General features: G+C 42.9%; 1 protein-coding gene and 1 long non-coding RNA gene across 7 annotated transcripts in view; one reads left to right on the top strand and one right to left on the bottom strand.

Moving 5' to 3' along the window:
• Window positions 1–12,882, bottom strand: part of LOC128072698 (uncharacterized) — a 44,100-nt gene extending 31,218 nt beyond the window's left edge. The window contains exon 1 of the long non-coding RNA XR_008202421.1: window positions 12,797–12,882. This is a non-coding gene — a long non-coding RNA (uncharacterized LOC128072698). The remainder of the gene's footprint in view (window positions 1–12,796) is intronic.
• Window positions 1–17,090, top strand: part of LPIN1 (lipin 1) — a 74,969-nt gene that overhangs the window by 15,060 nt on the left and 42,819 nt on the right. For 2 of the 6 annotated variants that reach the window (XM_052704126.1, XM_052704287.1), the window contains exon 2: window positions 4,242–4,298. In XM_052704126.1, coding sequence (XP_052560086.1) covers window positions 4,242–4,298 — 57 coding nt within the window. Of the gene's footprint in view, window positions 1–4,241; window positions 4,299–6,532; window positions 6,638–15,150; window positions 15,293–17,090 lie in introns of those variants that run through there. The other 4 variants (XM_052704206.1, XM_052704476.1, XM_052704354.1 and 1 more) reach the window with 4 other exon arrangements.

Here is a 17,090-nt window from a genome sequence, read left to right as displayed (position 1 = left end):
GCTGGAAGATACTTAGTGATCATCTGGTTCATTTCAATGCCTAAAGGCAAATTCAACAAGAATTACAACATTTCTGACAAATGTGTGTTTACCCTGCTCTGAAAGATCTTAGCCTCTTCCTGTAATCCATTCCAGAGCTTGCCTACCCCAATATTATAATTTTCCTAATAGCTAAATGCTTCCTGTTGCATTCTTTCCCTCTCCACATCCCCCATATCTCTCCCAAGGAGACAAGGATTGCAGCTGTGACATTTTCATTTTCCTTGTAATTTTTTACACATGCTAGTGATGGGATGAATTACAGACTAATTTTTCTCCTGCGAATGTCATGTCATAACATGTTATCTCTCAATCTTCTCGTCTTCTATGAGTTGTAAGAATTTTTCATCCTCTGATTCTTAAACATATCACGTTTAGCTGGGAAAAGTACACCTTGGCTTTATGCTTCCAGATGGGCAAGACAGGGTTATAAAGTCTCTACTTAAAAATAAGATAAAAAAAATTTAAAAAAGCAGATTTGGCTTTGCACCACAAGTTACAGTTTTGTCCTGAATACTAAGTACTTTTCCCTAACAGCTGAGGATGACATTATTCCTGTTCAACAGCAGGAGAACTGACCAACAGTGCTTGTGGTACACACACAGACCTACAAGAAAGCTCAGGTAGCTCTGAGACCTGAGCCTTTGGCTGTATGGCTGCAAGTCAGCTAAGCAGTGCTAGGGTTTTGATGCTTCGTGGCATGATGTTGTCACTTCCATATTATTCAGACCCTCAGTATTGGCTGGCCCCTTTCCAATGGCCTGTTGGAAATGCCTTGTGCTCATAGTTGAGGCTGGGCTGGGGCTACAGGCATGCCAGGTACTGGTCTGGTCTACCAGCGTCAGGGCAGAGATGAAGCTGTTCCAGCAGCTCCGCCTGCCTCCTGCCTCTGTTTAGTTTTCTGCTACAGGAATAGCCTTGTGTCCTATTTCACTGGCTTAAGCACAAGGTCATCTTCTCCCTGCGTTAGCTTTGTTCCCTGAGGTCAGCAGATGCTAGCATAGTTGAAGGAGGGATTTAATGCACTGTGTATCTGCATTAAAACAATTTTAAATCATGTCAGTTTGCATTTCCAAGCCTATTATATAGGAAATGCAGATAGTTGATTTGTAACAGTCAACTTGAAAAAGATGACACACTAAACATTGAACAAAAATCATTCAACTAAAAGCTACTTTTTCTCATTGATTACAGGACTAAATGAAAGCTGCTTAGGGTTGTTTTTCAAATGCAAGCAAGAACAGATACTAGGCAACTCTAAAGATCAAATACTTAACTACAACATTAACTGTTCTTCTAAACAGCTGGCAGGGATCCTGGAGAGTCCCGTGGTTGTTACACCAGCGCACAAAGAATGTTTCACAGGGCTGTCTCTGATCAATGTTTTTCAGAGGGACTGAATGAGAAGGCAGCAACACTATTGTACAATTACCGACTTGTTGCAACACACTGTTGACTTCTCTGCTAATGAAATGTACTGTTTTCTTATGGCAGTTCCTAGTATTGAGTTCTTGAGATTTATTTCTTTAATCTTGGATGTGGTTTATGGGGGACTTTGTTATTAATAAAGACAAAGTCAGCAGGAAAGGAAAAGTAGGAGAGAAGGAGGCAACAAAACAAAGAAGAAGAGAAAGAAAAGGAAAAATCAAAAGTTAGTCTACTTCTTTCATGAAAATAGCTCTACTTATCTGAGCTATTTTATATCTGTATCTGCATATTAGACAGCAAAAGTTGGGGGAAATGGAAGAAGGAATGAATTAGTACAGAAAACCCTTCAGAGCTGATCCTTCCCATCTCCAAAGCAGATCTCCTGGACCCAGCATTGTGCAGAAGTAGCAGACTGCTACCCCAAGTGGTTCTGCATTTCCCAGGTGATTTCCTGTGGGAAATCCTGAGGCTGCAGCCAAATTGTAGGGCAGACATTTTCTGGGGAGTGGCACTAGTTGTAAATCCCCAGACATTGCATCTATCTACAGCTCTTTGAAAGGGCAGATAATAGCAGGACAAGGGGAAATGGTTTCAAGTTGACTGATGGAAGATTTACATTGGATGTCAGGGCAAAGTTCTTTAAAGAGAGAGTGGTGAGGTGCTGGAACAGGCTGCCCAGACAGGTTGTGCATGCCCCGTCCCTGGAGATGTTCAAGGCCAGGTTGCATGGGGCCCTGGGCAGCCTGGTCTAGCATTAGATAGGAGGTTGGTGGCCCTGCTGCAGGGGGGTTGGACCTTGCTGATCCTTGAGGTCTCTTCCAATCCAAGCCGTTCCACGGTTCTATGATATGATTCTATGATCTGGAAAATCTGGGTTTGGTTCTAACATGGACAGGACAGAGATGGGGCTGATACCTTTCTCTGGGAGGTGGAATTGCTCCTAGAATTCAAGAAGTTACAAAAACAAAAGACATACAGGTACTAAAGACTCATAGATCAGTCTGAGTAAAATAGAATGGAACTTTGCTTAGGAAAATACAGGGCACATATAACATATGAATTTTATAAGCACTAGATACACAAGCATCAAACACATAAACACTTAGTGTGAATTTGATCTGCTATTTCATGTTCCATATACTTTGTGTTAACACTGAGCAGTTAACTGCTGTGTTATCTTCAAGCCACCACCTTGTTATCAAAGCAACAAGATGCATCTTGAACCCAAAGAGGCATGTGCAATTGGAAAATGTTACTATATTAAATCCCACCTTTGAATACAACAGGCACCTGCATTTCAATTAATAATTTAGCTTGTGAAAATGTTTCTGTTCATTTCCTAATTGGTGCAACAATATCATCATTTTTATTCTACTTCTGAAAATAGTCTTGTTAAAATAACGGCAGATGGAAAGAGATCTGTTTCTAATTCTGTTGCTAGACTTCCTTTGTAACCCAAAATAAGTCATTTATTCAGGGTGTATCTCAGTTTCTTCATTTGGAAAATGGAATTAATAATACTTCCTGGCACATAAGGTTATTTAAGAACTTGGTACATTGTGTTTGAATGGCATGGTGCAATCCTTAATGGAAGGTTCTGAGTGCAAGCTATTATCATTCAAGTAGACACCAGAGACCAGTGGTGATCCTCAGAGATTGGTGTTGGGACCGGTATTATTTAATGTCTTTGTAAGAGACAGTGGGATTGAGTACACCCTCAGCATCTTTGCAGATGACACCAAGCTGAGTGGTACACATCAGAGGGAAGGGACGCTATCCAGAGGGACCTAGACAGGCCTGAGAGGTGGGCCCATGTCAACCTTGTGAAGTTCAACAAGGCCAGGTGCAAGGTCCTGCACCTGAGTTGGGGCAATCCCAAGCACAAATACAGGCTGGCTGGAGAACAGCTTGAGAGCAGCCTTGAGGAGAAGGATTTGGCAATGTAGATTGATTAAAGACCCAACATGAGCCAGCAATGTGCTCCTGCAGCCCATTAGGCCAACTGTATCTTGGGTTGCATGAAATGTGATCAGCAAGTTGAGGGAGGTGATCCTGCCCCTCTACTCTGCTTTTGTGAGACCCCACCTGGGGTACTGTGTCCAGTTCTGGAGCACTCACAAGAAGGACATGGAGTTGTTAGAGTGCATCCAGCAGAGGGCCATGAAGATGGTCAGAGGGCTGGAGCGCCTCCCCTACAAGGACAAGCTGAGAGAACTGGGACTTTTCAGCCTGGAGAAGAAAAGGCTCTGGCTCCTTATAGAGGAGGAAGTTTTTCATTCAGGGGAACAAGCTGCTCAAGGAGGTTGTGGATGCCCCATCCCCGGATGCATTCAAGGATGTAGGTCTGAGCAGCCAAATCTAGTGGTTGGCGACCCTGCCCATAGCAGGGGGGTTGAAACTAGATGATCTTTAGGTCCTTTTCAACGTAGGCCATTCTATGTTTCTATGATTCCATGATAAGATTAAATCCTACTGAAAACAAACAAACAAACAAACAAATTCAAAAAAAGCAGAAAGCAACAACAACAGTAACAGGAAAAAAAGTACAAAAGCTGAGATTGTAGAAAAAGAGAGAATTGAGAACATCTCTTTGTACACTAAAAAGTGAGGATTACACAAGGGCAATGTGTTTTGCAAAGGAATTGCAGAAGAGATATGCATTACAGCAGCCGTGTTTGAAGTACAGTAATTGAGGCCTGGGTACTTTAACTTCTGTGCATATACATATAATTCTGTGCATTAACTGTATTGTTCATCATTATTCTTTCTTTCAGATTCTATTGATGAAAGATCCTGGTTGGATTCGAAATGTCTGGACTCGCAATCTAAATGTAAGGAATACTGTTCTCTCTGATTTTCACCTCTAGTGCCTTACAGCAGGCCTAGCTTGAAGCCAGGCAGGTCCTCAGGAAAATGGGACAGGGAGAAATTAATGCTTGGCCACCTTCCAGTACCCAGCAGAGCATGTCCCAGTGTCATCCTTCAGACACTGTTACCGTATGTACCATATGCACCTTGGGGTACTATTATTGCTGTGAAACTGTGGCTCTCACATGGGATGGTACTGGCAGGATAAAAAGATGGAAACGACAAAAGAAAAGAAAGAATAAGAAAAGGAAAAAAAAAAAAAAAAGAAAAGGAAATTTGGCACTTTGCCTGGGCAAACAGAACTTTGCCTGGGGAACAGAATAAGAAAAGCTGTGTCACATGTTATGAGAGACACATCCAAACAGAATTCACCCAGATGGCCCTGCTGCTGCTCTCCTGGAAGGCACATCTGTGAGGCAGTGATCTTGGGACACAGCCACACATTGGACAAAAGGACCTCTGAGGAGCTTGTTGCTTCTGAGAGGAAAAAAAGCCTCTTCCCACCTCAGATAGAGAGCTGCCATCACTGAATGATTTGTGAAGAGAGAAAAGGAAGCAGAGCCAGGAAAGAACCTGCTGACCTCTGTGGCTCTGGAGCTACCCCTCAGCAGTGACCTACTTGTACAGTGATTGTGGGGCAGAATAGTTACAGGCTGATGTGTTGAAAACATGTGGGACCACAGCATTTTTACCTAGCACAAAGCAGTGCTGCTCAAACACATCTGTTTCACTGAATGACTGGAGTCACTGCAGATTTCTGTGTGGTTTCACAGATGTATTAGCCTGGGTGGAGTGTCATCTAGCATAGCTATATTGCTATCTCATGTGGATCCTGCTCAGGTGCTTTCATGCTGCCTGTATTAGCGCAGCATAGGAGATATGCTATGATTTATGGAGGAACCTTCCTGATGTAGGAGTCTTTGGGTGACTCACGTGTAGCTCCTATACCGGGTAGAGCCTGCCAACTTTTCAGTTTGTGTCTGACAGATGAAGGTTAAGATTTCCATGGAGCTATGCCAACACAAATTAAGGATTTAATCCATACAATGAGTTTGATATTAGCAATGTCACATAAACTAGATGGGAAGTCTGAAATGAGGGTGAGGTTGGCTGCTGTTTGCCTGGGTTAGGTTTGGGTGTCAGTTTCAGCTGCTGAGCTGTACAGACAGAAAGATTCATGGGAATTCACAATGCAAAGAAAACAAAGAGGGAAGGAGCCCCAGTTAGCAAAAGGAAGCACAAAATCCAAAAATAAAGGCAATGTGTCATGTGAACTTGTATAAAAGCTTGAAAGAAATGAAGATAGTGCCTTCTTGTAGTAAGATTATACTTCAAGAAGTATCATTTTTTACTCAGTCCAGAGCAGAGGAGGCTGAGGGGAGGCCCCATAGTAGCCTCCATGACCTCACAGGGAGCACTGAGCTCTACTCTCCGTGTCAGCAAAAGGGCCTGAGGGAATGGAATGGAGCTGTGTCTGAGGAGGGGTAGGTGGGGGTCAAGGACAGGCTGTGCACCAGAAGGCAGTGGGCATGGAACAGGCTGCCCAGGGTGGTGGGCACAGTCCTGAGTGCTGGAGTTCAAGGAGCATTTGGACACTGCTCTCAGACACAGCATTTGGATTTTGGATGGTCCTGTGTGGAGCTGGAGGTTGGACTCTACAATCCTGTGAATCCCTTCCAACTCAGGATACTCTGTGGTTTTAAGTTGTGTTTGGGAAAAAATTTGAATTCATTTTTATAGCTCATTAGTATGCACTTTTCCCTAGACTACCCATAATGTAGCATGGAAATATCAAAAGAAGATGGGGGAAACAGTTCTGTAGATGTGCAATACATGCTACATGCTACAGGGAGGGAAAGTCAAGTGAATCAGTGAACCACCAGAATTTAGAATATAGAAAGGATATTGCAGACAAAAGATACGTTTGCACTAAACTGTCTGTGAGCAATTCTGCAGCCTAAGGTATGAAACAGAAAGTGACAAAAAGACATCAAACAGAATCTGCCACAGGAAACAGAATTACAGAGGCTAAATTATATCTGATCAGGACAAGATAGGTGATCAACAAGCATGATCCCATCGCATGCAAACAACATGCAAAACATACAGCATGACTGAGCTGGGCTGTCACCGATGGCTTCAGGGGAGGGGCATCTGATAGCAGCAGGATGACTACACAGGCAGGCTTTTTTGTTTGTGCCCAAATTGCAGGGTGTGGGTGGTCATGGGGAAAAACAGGGTGTCTGAGGAGGCCAGATCAGAAGCAGGCATGTACCTTGATGTGACTCTGAGCTACCTGTGGGTATGACTTTTTTTTTAAAATTCTGTTAAATAGAATTATTTTCTGTATTTTCTGACCGGGCTTTTTCTGACCAGGCTTCTTGCACTGCTGCAGAGCTTCATGCAAAACACCATCTGCTTGCCTAGATTAGCTTTTTTATAAAAAAAAACAACCAAACAATTCACCTGTTACAATGAGCAGGACCCTCTGCTTGTTTAAATCTACAGAGGTCACCGGTTTGAACAGGATTATACTGCTTTGTGTGAACTGAGTGCTGGGCCTGAGTTCTCTTTGTGCATGATCTGCTGAGCACAATGCTGCTAACTTGCAAATAATAGTAAAATGAGCTTGTCTTGCTTTTGTAGGCAGAAGCTGCTAGGTTTGAGACCATTCATGGTCTGTAGATTTGTCTGCAGGCAATAAACTGTAGGGTAAGCTGTAACAAGGGTAGCAGGTCCAGGGCAAAGTCTCTGACATTCTCAGTTTGCATAACAGAATATGTAAAGCATACAGGCTGCCAGGACAAAGGTTTTCTATTCCAGAATGTGCTAGACCTAATGAAATGGATTTAACTAATTTCACTGAATTAAATGATTCCCATGGACTTATGCAAAATGCTTGTATGTACGAAACACAAGTTTATGACAAGTTTATGGAGCAGGGAGAAATAATTTTCACAGTGTGCTAATTCCTGAATACAGCTATTTTATTAAAAAAAAACAACAAAAAACAAACCAAAAAAACCCCCTGAAATATATATATATATATTTTAAGAAAAGTTCATGTTTGTAAGTGCCAGTGCTTGTAAGCTTTTTTCATATTGTGAGCAGAAAAACATGGAGATGGAGATGACCTTCACTACCTTTTATGTAAGGGTAGGCTCTAGAGAGTGGTAGTAGGGAAGAGAGTTGATTATGGTTTCTTTTCCACTATTTTAATACTTGACCAGCTAAAATTGTTTTAGGTTTCTCAGTTCAGTGTTGAATTAGATTTCCTTACAAGGGATTTTTGCCTCCTGAGAGTCATTCAAATACATCACACTTTTTGGCCAGATTATATATCCATAATGACCTCAGGTGTTCCACTTGCAAAAATCTTGCGTGTTTTATATATAGATTCATTTATGTGTCAAAGTCTTTGTTTAAATGTTAATATTTAGATAGTGAAATTTCCCAATAGGGTAAAATTTCAGTTTTTGTTTAGTTTTCAGTAAAGCAGAAAAATCAGGAAAACACTTTAAGTATGCAGGTTGCAGTTTCTATATTCAACACTTCCCTTTCCAAATTCGAATTGGCTGATGTATTGTTTGTCACATCAAACCTAAGTTTAGTTTTCCAAATTTTTCTTTTATAATGATAGAAATTAAGTTCTGCTTAATTGCAGTTCTAATATAACATTAATTAGCATGTTTGGGGACCGCTTTGCCACGACACCTTTGGAGAGACTACAATTGTTTTGACATCAAGATATTTGAAGGGAAGCATTTACTACTGAGTTATCATGGACACTTCTCCCATTCATAGAAATTTGAACATGAAACTGGAATAAAATACTTTCATGATTTTGCAAAGCTAATCATATATACTAACTGTTTAAGTACTCCAGATGCAGAAATCATAAGTGAATTCTATTCCTTACACAATGACCCATAAATATCTGTATGTTCTCACCTATGTAAAGAAAGATAGCAAGTAGCAATCTGAAATAAATCACAGTATTCCTGCTTTAAAATGCTTGACTCAGAGGCACCAATGAGAGTTTTCCACATGCCCTGCGCCTAAACCAGTGAACACACTTAAATAGGAGAAAGATTGCAGTAAACTTTATATACCGATTAACTACTTGGACTCGATGCAAGTAATTAAAGAGCATTGCCCTGTGACTGCATTTAACTTTATGTCTCAACTTGTTTCTAGGACTTCAGTACAATCTCAGTTATTATCTTTATCAGTAACAATATAATTTTGAGAATAAGTGATCCTAGAAGCAGTATGGTTAAGTTAGCTCTGACAGCACAACTAAAAGATTGTTTAAACACCATATATTCGTTAAACATTGCTATGCTACAGGCATTCAAAGGATGACTACACTTCAAATCCAGAACAAATACATGCTTGTCATAAACTGTAATCATTAAAATCCCAAGAGGAGAAGTGCAAAGAAAATGTCACTAAGATGGGTTATCCCCACAACAGTATTTCACCTCTCCCTGCAAACCTCCTAATACTTATTCAGAGGCTAAAGATCAGAGAGATTGGAAACCTGTGCTGCTAGGTGCTGCTGCAAGGCTAAGGTCTCACAGCACATGGGAATGAACAAAAAGACAGTGAGGAAAGACCTGAGGGCCACAGCTGTTGATCAGGCTTGCACTCTCTTTCCTGACTTGCTGTTACAGAAAGCCCTGAAGAAGGAAAGCTGACATGTTTCAGCTGGAGGTGCAGGATCCAAACCTGTTGCATGGATTGAATTGGGAAAAGTGGAAAAGAGCTTTATTAAGAAATACAGATATGTTTTTTAAAAATGCTGTAACCTGGCTACATACTACCATTTCAAATATTCAAGAATCAGAAAATCACAAAATTTTAGGGGCTGGAAGGGAACTGTGGAGCTGATCAATCCAACCCCCTGCTAAAGGAGGTTCCCTACAGTAGGTTACACAGAAAGGCATCCAAGAGGGTACTGAATATCTGCAGAGAAGGAGACTCCACAACCTCTCTGGGCATCACAATGTGATGCTTTACAGACTCCAAGCAGTAACTTTCTAGACCTGTTCGCTAAGATAATTCAATATTCCTAGGCAATCTGATGTAGACATAAGTGTGAATAAAGCAATGATCTTCCCAACAGAAGAAATTGGTTTCTGAATATCCTTTTAGGAATGGGATATTTTAAGATAACTGTTGTAACTGTTGTAACTGTTTGGAAAAGATACAGAAACAGCAAAGAAAATATTATACTCTGAGAAATACAGCAGCTTTGTTTGGAGTTCTCAAAGCATATTTTGTAATATTTTGTTCCAAACAAACAATGCATTTTGTTTTTCATTTGCTGTGCTTTGAGAACAGTGTTCTGGGCAATAGCTCTTAGCCATGCACAGAAATATTGGATTGAAGGAAAGGTAGCTTTTGGGCTGGAAAGCATTTCAGTCCAAAAGGGGGTGGAGGGGCTTCCTGTGAAGGTGCACATGATCATTCCTTCCTTATATGTATGTACTTTTAAACAAAAGCATGTATTTTGTCTGAGCAGAGCGCAGTCCTTTGTTTGAACATGTCTACTTGGAAACTCTGGGCTTTGGCTAAGGAAAGAGTATGTTGATGTTATCTCTGTAATCTCATACATTCTTATTGCTTTGATTTACTGGCGCTCATGATTTTCTAAGATTTCTAAGGTTATATTTAGGGAGCTTAAGCTACAGATTTGGAGGTAAGTCACTTTGTAACAAGACCAGACTAGTACAAGTAGACCTCCATAAGAGTTGATAGATATATTTAGCCTCCCTTGTGTGTCTCTTGAATATTCCTCCCCTCTTTTGTTTTGGCCATGTTTGCATCATAGGAGTCAATGCGTGCTACTGTTCCTTGGTAGCCCAGTATTTTGACTGTGGAAAGAGCTCCTGGGATATAAAGGAAGCACTGAGATTTTCATGGTTTTGCAAGGTTTGAGGTGGATCTAAAGAGAAAAGAAAGGCTCATTTAAGTTTCATTATCAAGACGTTATATACTGAGAAGGAAAAAAACCCACTTCTTGAGTAGTTCATTGGCTACAGATCTCTTTTTTGAGAGTACTTTTCAATGAGGGGTAGGTAGAAAACTGTGTATCACAAAACCAAGTCCAAAAGTAGTTGGTACAAAACCAAATTTGGTTACACAATACAAGCCCTGACGGCATGACAATTGATAAGCGTGTTAGCATTAGAGATGAACATTTTGGTAAATAATCAATACCTCCTGCCCTGCCTCTAATTTCATTTGTATCTGTTCCTGGAAAACTGCAATCCTACATTTGACAAAATAATCCCCACAGTTTCCCTTTTCACCTGTCACTCCACCTTCTCAGTGACTTAGATTTTATAGTCCTTTTGAAGAGCTCGTAATCTTCCTGAGGATGATGTCATTGTTCACCTCTTAACAGTGAGGACAAAGAAGGAAGATAAGAAATGATGTCAGAACGGTGTTGTGTAACACCTGCGTGACTGACCGTGTCAGCAGGCAATTACAACCATATGGAAAGCAGAATCCAAAACCTGAAGTTGGCAAAGGGCAAAGAGTTCAGTTGGGGCAAACTTTGCAGCTGGTGCGGGCCAGAAGCATCAGCCTAAATACAACACACTGAGCACACTGACAGAAGCAAGATGGTTTCATACGGAATAAAGAATAAAATCTATCCTGTATGGCTTTATGTTGGATAAGGATGGCATTCTTACTCTTTCTGAGGTTGTATTCTACTGAGATCTTCAAGAACCTCACACTGACAGAGTGGGAACAGACCATTCCAGAAACTGACAAAGAAAAACCAGCAGGACAGAAAAATGTTTTATAAATCACTACAGCTAAGTAACTTCTACATACATCTATATGCTACAATAACCACCACTAGTGTGCCTTCAAATGAAAGGAAAAAATGAGTTGCCAGGTAATTGAAGGAAAATAAAAGGGAAAAAATATGATGGAGATGGAAGATTCAGTAGATCATCAAAGGTACTGTAGGTAAAGTATAAAAATACCTACTTACTTAAATTAGGAGAGTTACTATTTTATTAAGATGTTGAAACATTTAATTAGATAACTGGAGAGCCAGATTTTGTAATGCTCATACTGGAATAAAACTAGATGAACTCTTATACTGCTTATACAGTTTATACAGCTTGAGCTACTGAGTTTATTATCAAGACAACAGCACCAGATTCCAGAGCTATATTTGCTTATGAATACATTATAAGTTAGCAAAAAGCTCAAGTTCTCTATTTATGGAATCATTTTTACATGGACATTGTGTATGCATTAACAATTGCAGTCATTCATAACTCAGGCACTATATGCCTGAAGATGTATCCCAGTTTTAGTGTGGGAATAGAGGCATTAGAGCTAATGCATTAAATCACTTTCTGGTCTGAGTGGTCATTTTCTGAATGGCCAACATGCTTGCCAGGAAGATCTAATGCCCCAAGAACTGAAGGCTTTTTTCTTCTTTTTTCTTCTGCATAAACATATGTACTAAATTCTAGTAACCTATGCTTGAGTTTTATTAAATCTTCTTTCTTTTTGGCTTTTTTAAAGCCAGTTTTATTAATTATCAGAAGACTACACAGGTCAAATTTCTTGCAACCTGTCTTTTCAGAGTAATTATGAACCTACTTCCTAGGCTAGAAGCACTGTGCCAAAACCATATGCACATAAACTGAACTGATAACCTGTAAGTTCTTTGGGACAGGAATTAAGTGTTAAATGAGTCATAATGGGTGGATACAAATCAGAGAAGGAACGGAAAGAAAAAAGCTTCTGTGAGCAGGTCCTTTGAAAGTCTGTGGACCGTTGCAGAGTCAAAACTTAGGAAATAAACTTGTGTTGCCCAAACATGCCTCCAGAAAACAAAGAAGAAAATGACCTGATTCAAAACTTTTTCACTCCATGAATTATTCTCTTGCAAGGGCACAGCATGCTTCTCGATCATATAGTCCAGCTCCCTCAGACATGCAGTTTTGTGCATAACTTCAGTGTGCCTCTTAGTCTGGTATGGTCTGTGGCCATACTATCCTCCAAACTATGCCCAGACATGGGACTGAGCCAAACCCACATCCATGACCATGTTAAAGCTTGTATGGTGTGATAGACTATGTACTAGTGCTTGGTTCTTTAAACAGATGTCACTGATGAGAACAGTTGAGCTGAAGCGAGTTGAGTATCAGAAGAGTAAAGATTTCAGAATCAGTCAGCAGAAGTTGTTCTGAGAAGTAATCTGAGGAACAGTGTCCTCAGAGATGATGGTCACATCAGCAAGAACAGCAGAACTAAACAGGACTAAGATGGTGTCGTGCTTCTAGCAGAATCTTATAGTTGCGGAGCAAGCATTTGGCACTCTCCTCAGTATCTTACTTGTATCATGGCTATATTTGCACTGCAACACAGAAAGAGAAAATGTAACCTAGCACATCAAACCCTTAAAAAAAATGTAGAACCTTACTTGTGGGCTGGATCAAGCAGCAGGTGGCTGAACATGGTAAATAAGTGGACACAACTTTCCAACAGTGAGGCTCTCATTTCTGGATTTCTGAGAGCAGCAGAGAAGAGTGGGTGGTATAAAGGCTGTGGAAAGATAGTGACTTTGATTCAATGTGTTACAATTATGTTTTTATATAAATACAGTAGTGAAAGCCTGTAGTGGAATTTTGGTGGCATTAAAGCAGTCCAGAACTGTGAGGGCTGGAGGATACCACCCACTCAGAGGGAACACAATACTGAACTGCATTCCACATGAATGCAGCAGAGCACTGGTCAGGGTCCACTGCTGGCACAGGCACAGCTTCTTGTATTTACATCAGGGATGGGACTATTCACCAGCACATCTCAGTGCTTGTAGGGACAAGGAATTATATGGGAAATGAAAGCACAGATACTCTGGACTGAGGTGAATGGGATGAGGTTCAACAAGGCCAAGTGCCGGGTCCTTCACTTTGGCCACAACAACACCATGTAGCTTGGGGCTGAGTGGCTGGATGACTGTGAGGAAGAAAGGGACCTGGGGGTGTTGGTTGATGCTCAGCTGAACATGGCCCAGGTGGCCAAGAGGGCCAACGGCATCCTGGCCTGCATTAGAAATAGTGTGGCCAGCAGGAGCAGGGAGGCGATCATCCCCCTGTACTCAGCACTGGTGAGGCTGCACCTCGAGTGCTGTGTTCAGTTTTGGGCCACTCACTGCAAGAACAGCACTGAGGCCCTGGAGCATGTGCAGAGAAGGGCAACGAAACTGGTGAGGGGTCTGGAGCACAGGGCTTATGAGGAGCGGCTGAGAGAGCTGGGATTGTTCAGTTTGGAGAAGAGGAGGCTCAGGGGAGACCGCATTGCACTCTACAACTTCCTGAAGGGAGGCTGTTGTGAAGAGGGGTTTGGCCTCTTCTTCCAGGCAGCAAATAGGACCTGAGGAAATGGCTGCAAGTTGTGCCACAGGAAGTTTAGGTTGGACATGAGGAAGAACTTCTTCTCTCAGAGAGTGGTCAGGCACTGGAATGGCTGCCCAGGGAGGTGGTGGAGTCGCCATCCCTGGCAGTGATCAAGAGGCGTCTGGATGAAGTGCTACAAGATATGGTTTAGTGCTTGTTGTAGCAATGGTAGTGGGAGGACGGTTGGATTAGATGACCTTGTAGGTCCCTACCAACCTTGTAATTCTATGATTCTATGAGTCTATGATTTTTGACCCAGTTGCATATTGTTTTATTTTGGGGAATAAGCAAACACCCATATCTGTTGTGTGCCGGCAGAAACTGCCTTCACTGAATTTTTGTTCTAAAGCAGAGATGAAATTGTTCATGTAGCTCTGTAACTGGAAATAGAATTTCCAGTTACAGGAATTCCAGCAAACACGAATTTGAGCACGTGAGAGTGCATCAGTCTCATCATCCAGCAGTTCTTGTGGTTTGCACAAGGATTAGCAAACACAGTTGGAAGGGGAGGAAGAACTGCTGAAGAAAAACCTTGCAAAGAATTACAAGTAGGTGAGAGATGAGGGGAGACTGCAAGGAGATTGTTTCACAGTATGACTGGAAAGTTAACAGAAAATGGAAGACTTAATTGCTGATTGCTCAACAAGGAACTCTCCCCAGGCTTCTGCTGTGCTACACGGTGGGGACCAGAACATGTAGGCACATGAAAAACACCTTGAAAAAACTAGTTTTCAAGCCTAAATCTGGCAGGCTCTCCTCCAGCTCATTTATGAACTTTGATCCTTCCTTATGCATGTTCTATGCCCTCTTTTTTTTCCTGTGTTTTACTGTTTCCTGATCATTTGTTTGACACTTAGCTCCATCCCCTCCTACTTGCTATGAGAGATCCCACTACCTGGTAGTTTTAGCAGTGCACATCCACTTCCCTATTTAGTTTGCTGCACCACAAGCTATCTCTGTTCTTGTCACTGCAAGTTTGAAACAATGACTTTAAGGGAACCAACAAGGAGACACCCCCTCACAGAAAGGGGCAACCGTGTGACCGACCTGTCCTCATCTCCTAGTTCGGCCTTTGGTACAGAGCGTTCTGGGCCTGAGGGCACAGCCGAACGGAGAGAGAACACAGCTGTAAGTGACGATGCAGAGGAGGCTCCCCGCCCGCTCACCGCGCAGCCTCCGGGGGGGCGAACGGGCACCACCGCCCTCGGGCCGTTTGCGGCTGGCTTCCACGCCTCCTTCCATTGCTTCGATCGGCCGAACAACGGCGCTCCGCCCCCGTGTCACACCACCACCATCAGGCCGGCAGACGGGTCCGCCCCACCGCCCGATGTGGGCAGGGCCGTCCTGGGCAGCCCTTCACACCGCCCCGCCGCGGTCCCGCCTCCGGGGCGGTACCGCCGGGCTGCGTCGCCGTGGCGGCGGCGGGCGGCGCGCACAAAGGCGGTGGCGGCTGCGGGGAACGGAGCGGAGCGGCCCGAGGCAGCCCGGGTCCGGCGGTTGCTGCCGGGTTTGCGGCGGAGGTGGGAGCCGAGAGTCGGGGCTCGGGGCCGTGCGGGTGGGAAGGGAGGCCGCGTGACCCGCAGGTGCCTCCGGCCTGGATGGGATGCCCAGGACATCCCACGGTTCCGGCGGGCAGCTCCTTTTCCTTGCTGAGCGCTCTGATTCGCCGCCGCTTGGCAGGCGCTGCTCGGAGGTGGCACGATGTGCGCGTCACAGGCAGGGCCTGGCCGGCACGCTGTGTGCGTACAGCTCAACTTGGCTGTCAGGAGTCTCTGTGCTGTGATTATCCTCTGGTTTGCGGTCTGGGCTGTTTTGTTTGTTTTCTTTTCTCGGTGGTTTTATCTGTGTCTGTGCTGTCTCAGACGGCAACTACTGGCAAATGTTTAGTGTCTGTGGGTAAGGTTTTGCTATCATCGTCTTGTCACTTAGAAGCCAGATGCTCTTGTTACAGTGAACAGAGCCTGTTGCCATGAAAGGAACTGGAGGAGAAGTGAGGAGATGATAGGGTAGAGGTTCAATAATGTGATGGTTTTAGGTATAAAGACACAAAAATAGCTACTGATGGTTTTAGATACTTTCTGGTAGCTTGTGTCACCTGTCAGCATCTGCTTACCTGGCTCTGTGTGGTCTGGTTGTGAGGGAGCTGGGCAAGTTTCAGTTATAGCCCTTTTCCATACCGATAGATGTGCAGGTGTATGTGTTTGTTTATCTGTTGAGCACACGTACGCTCAGCAATCATTAAAAACATTTGGAATGCAGTAAATGCTTACTTTAAGCTCTGACAGCAGGGCAGTATAGTCAGAAAGAAAACTTATTTTCGAGTCCCACTGAAAGAGAGAATGCTAGTCATGTGAGGAGTCTGCAAGGAATAGAGCTACAGCTGTGCCTCCTCTCTCATTTGTGTTCCTGCTCTGACATTGGAACAGTAGCCCAGGGCAGCACAGGATTGATCTTCCATAATATTCACCACCTGATTCAAAAGCTCTTGGTTTCAAACATTGGTCTGTAGTTTCAATTTGTTGTGAAGTTTGATCGTATTTGTGCAGTACCAATTCAAGTGTCAATTTGTATGGCTTTAGTGGTCCCCAACAGGCAAGCTGGGAATGTGCATTTGGGAGGCTGGTGTGGGACTGCAGTTGTTGACTTAAACTGATCATGAGATAGTTCACTTGGGCTCAGGCACGCTGGCTATGGGGCAAGAAGCCAGCCTTGTCCTCCTTCTGTTTGAATGCCAGGATTCAGTACAGGCGTGTTTGTAGTCTTCAGATTGAATCTGTGATTTCAGATGCTCTCAATGAAATATGCTATTATTTATGGGAACTTGCTCAAGTATATGAGAAATGTGGTATTGCAAATGGGAGAGATTGTGGTAGAATCTCAGCAATAACAAGTAGGACAGTCATCAGATAGTCAAAGGCTGTATCTGTGAATAAGCAGGTTCTGGGAATGACTTGCAGCTTGGGGAATAACTTTGACACTTGATCTGTTTGACTTCTTGGACATTATAAGAAGTCACAGCTCTTGGCTAACTCCAAATGGGAGTCAAATTGTCTAATAGAATTAAGCCCAGAATAATCCCAACCTTAAAGCATTTCTGCTGGCAGGAAGCAGAATGCTCTTACTCTGGTGTCAAGCCAGCCACATGCAGCATGTTCTGTTCTAGTTCGGGATGAGCAAGTGTCTTGCACCTGTTCCCAGCTGACCAGAAGCATTGTCAAATCACCTGCAGGAATGTGGTCTGTCTCATACTGCTGTGACTGTGGTGAGATCTGGAAAAACTGTGCATAATCAGGTTTGGTCTAGAGTCTGTCATACTAT

The sequence above is a fragment of the Tympanuchus pallidicinctus genome, unplaced genomic scaffold, assembly GCF_026119805.1.
Source record: "Tympanuchus pallidicinctus isolate F22 unplaced genomic scaffold, pur_lepc_1.0 scaffold1, whole genome shotgun sequence".
Lineage (NCBI taxonomy): Eukaryota > Metazoa > Chordata > Aves > Galliformes > Phasianidae > Tympanuchus > Tympanuchus pallidicinctus.
The sequence above is the reverse complement of the archived record's forward strand: the minus strand, read 5'-3'. Positions and strand labels throughout refer to the sequence as shown.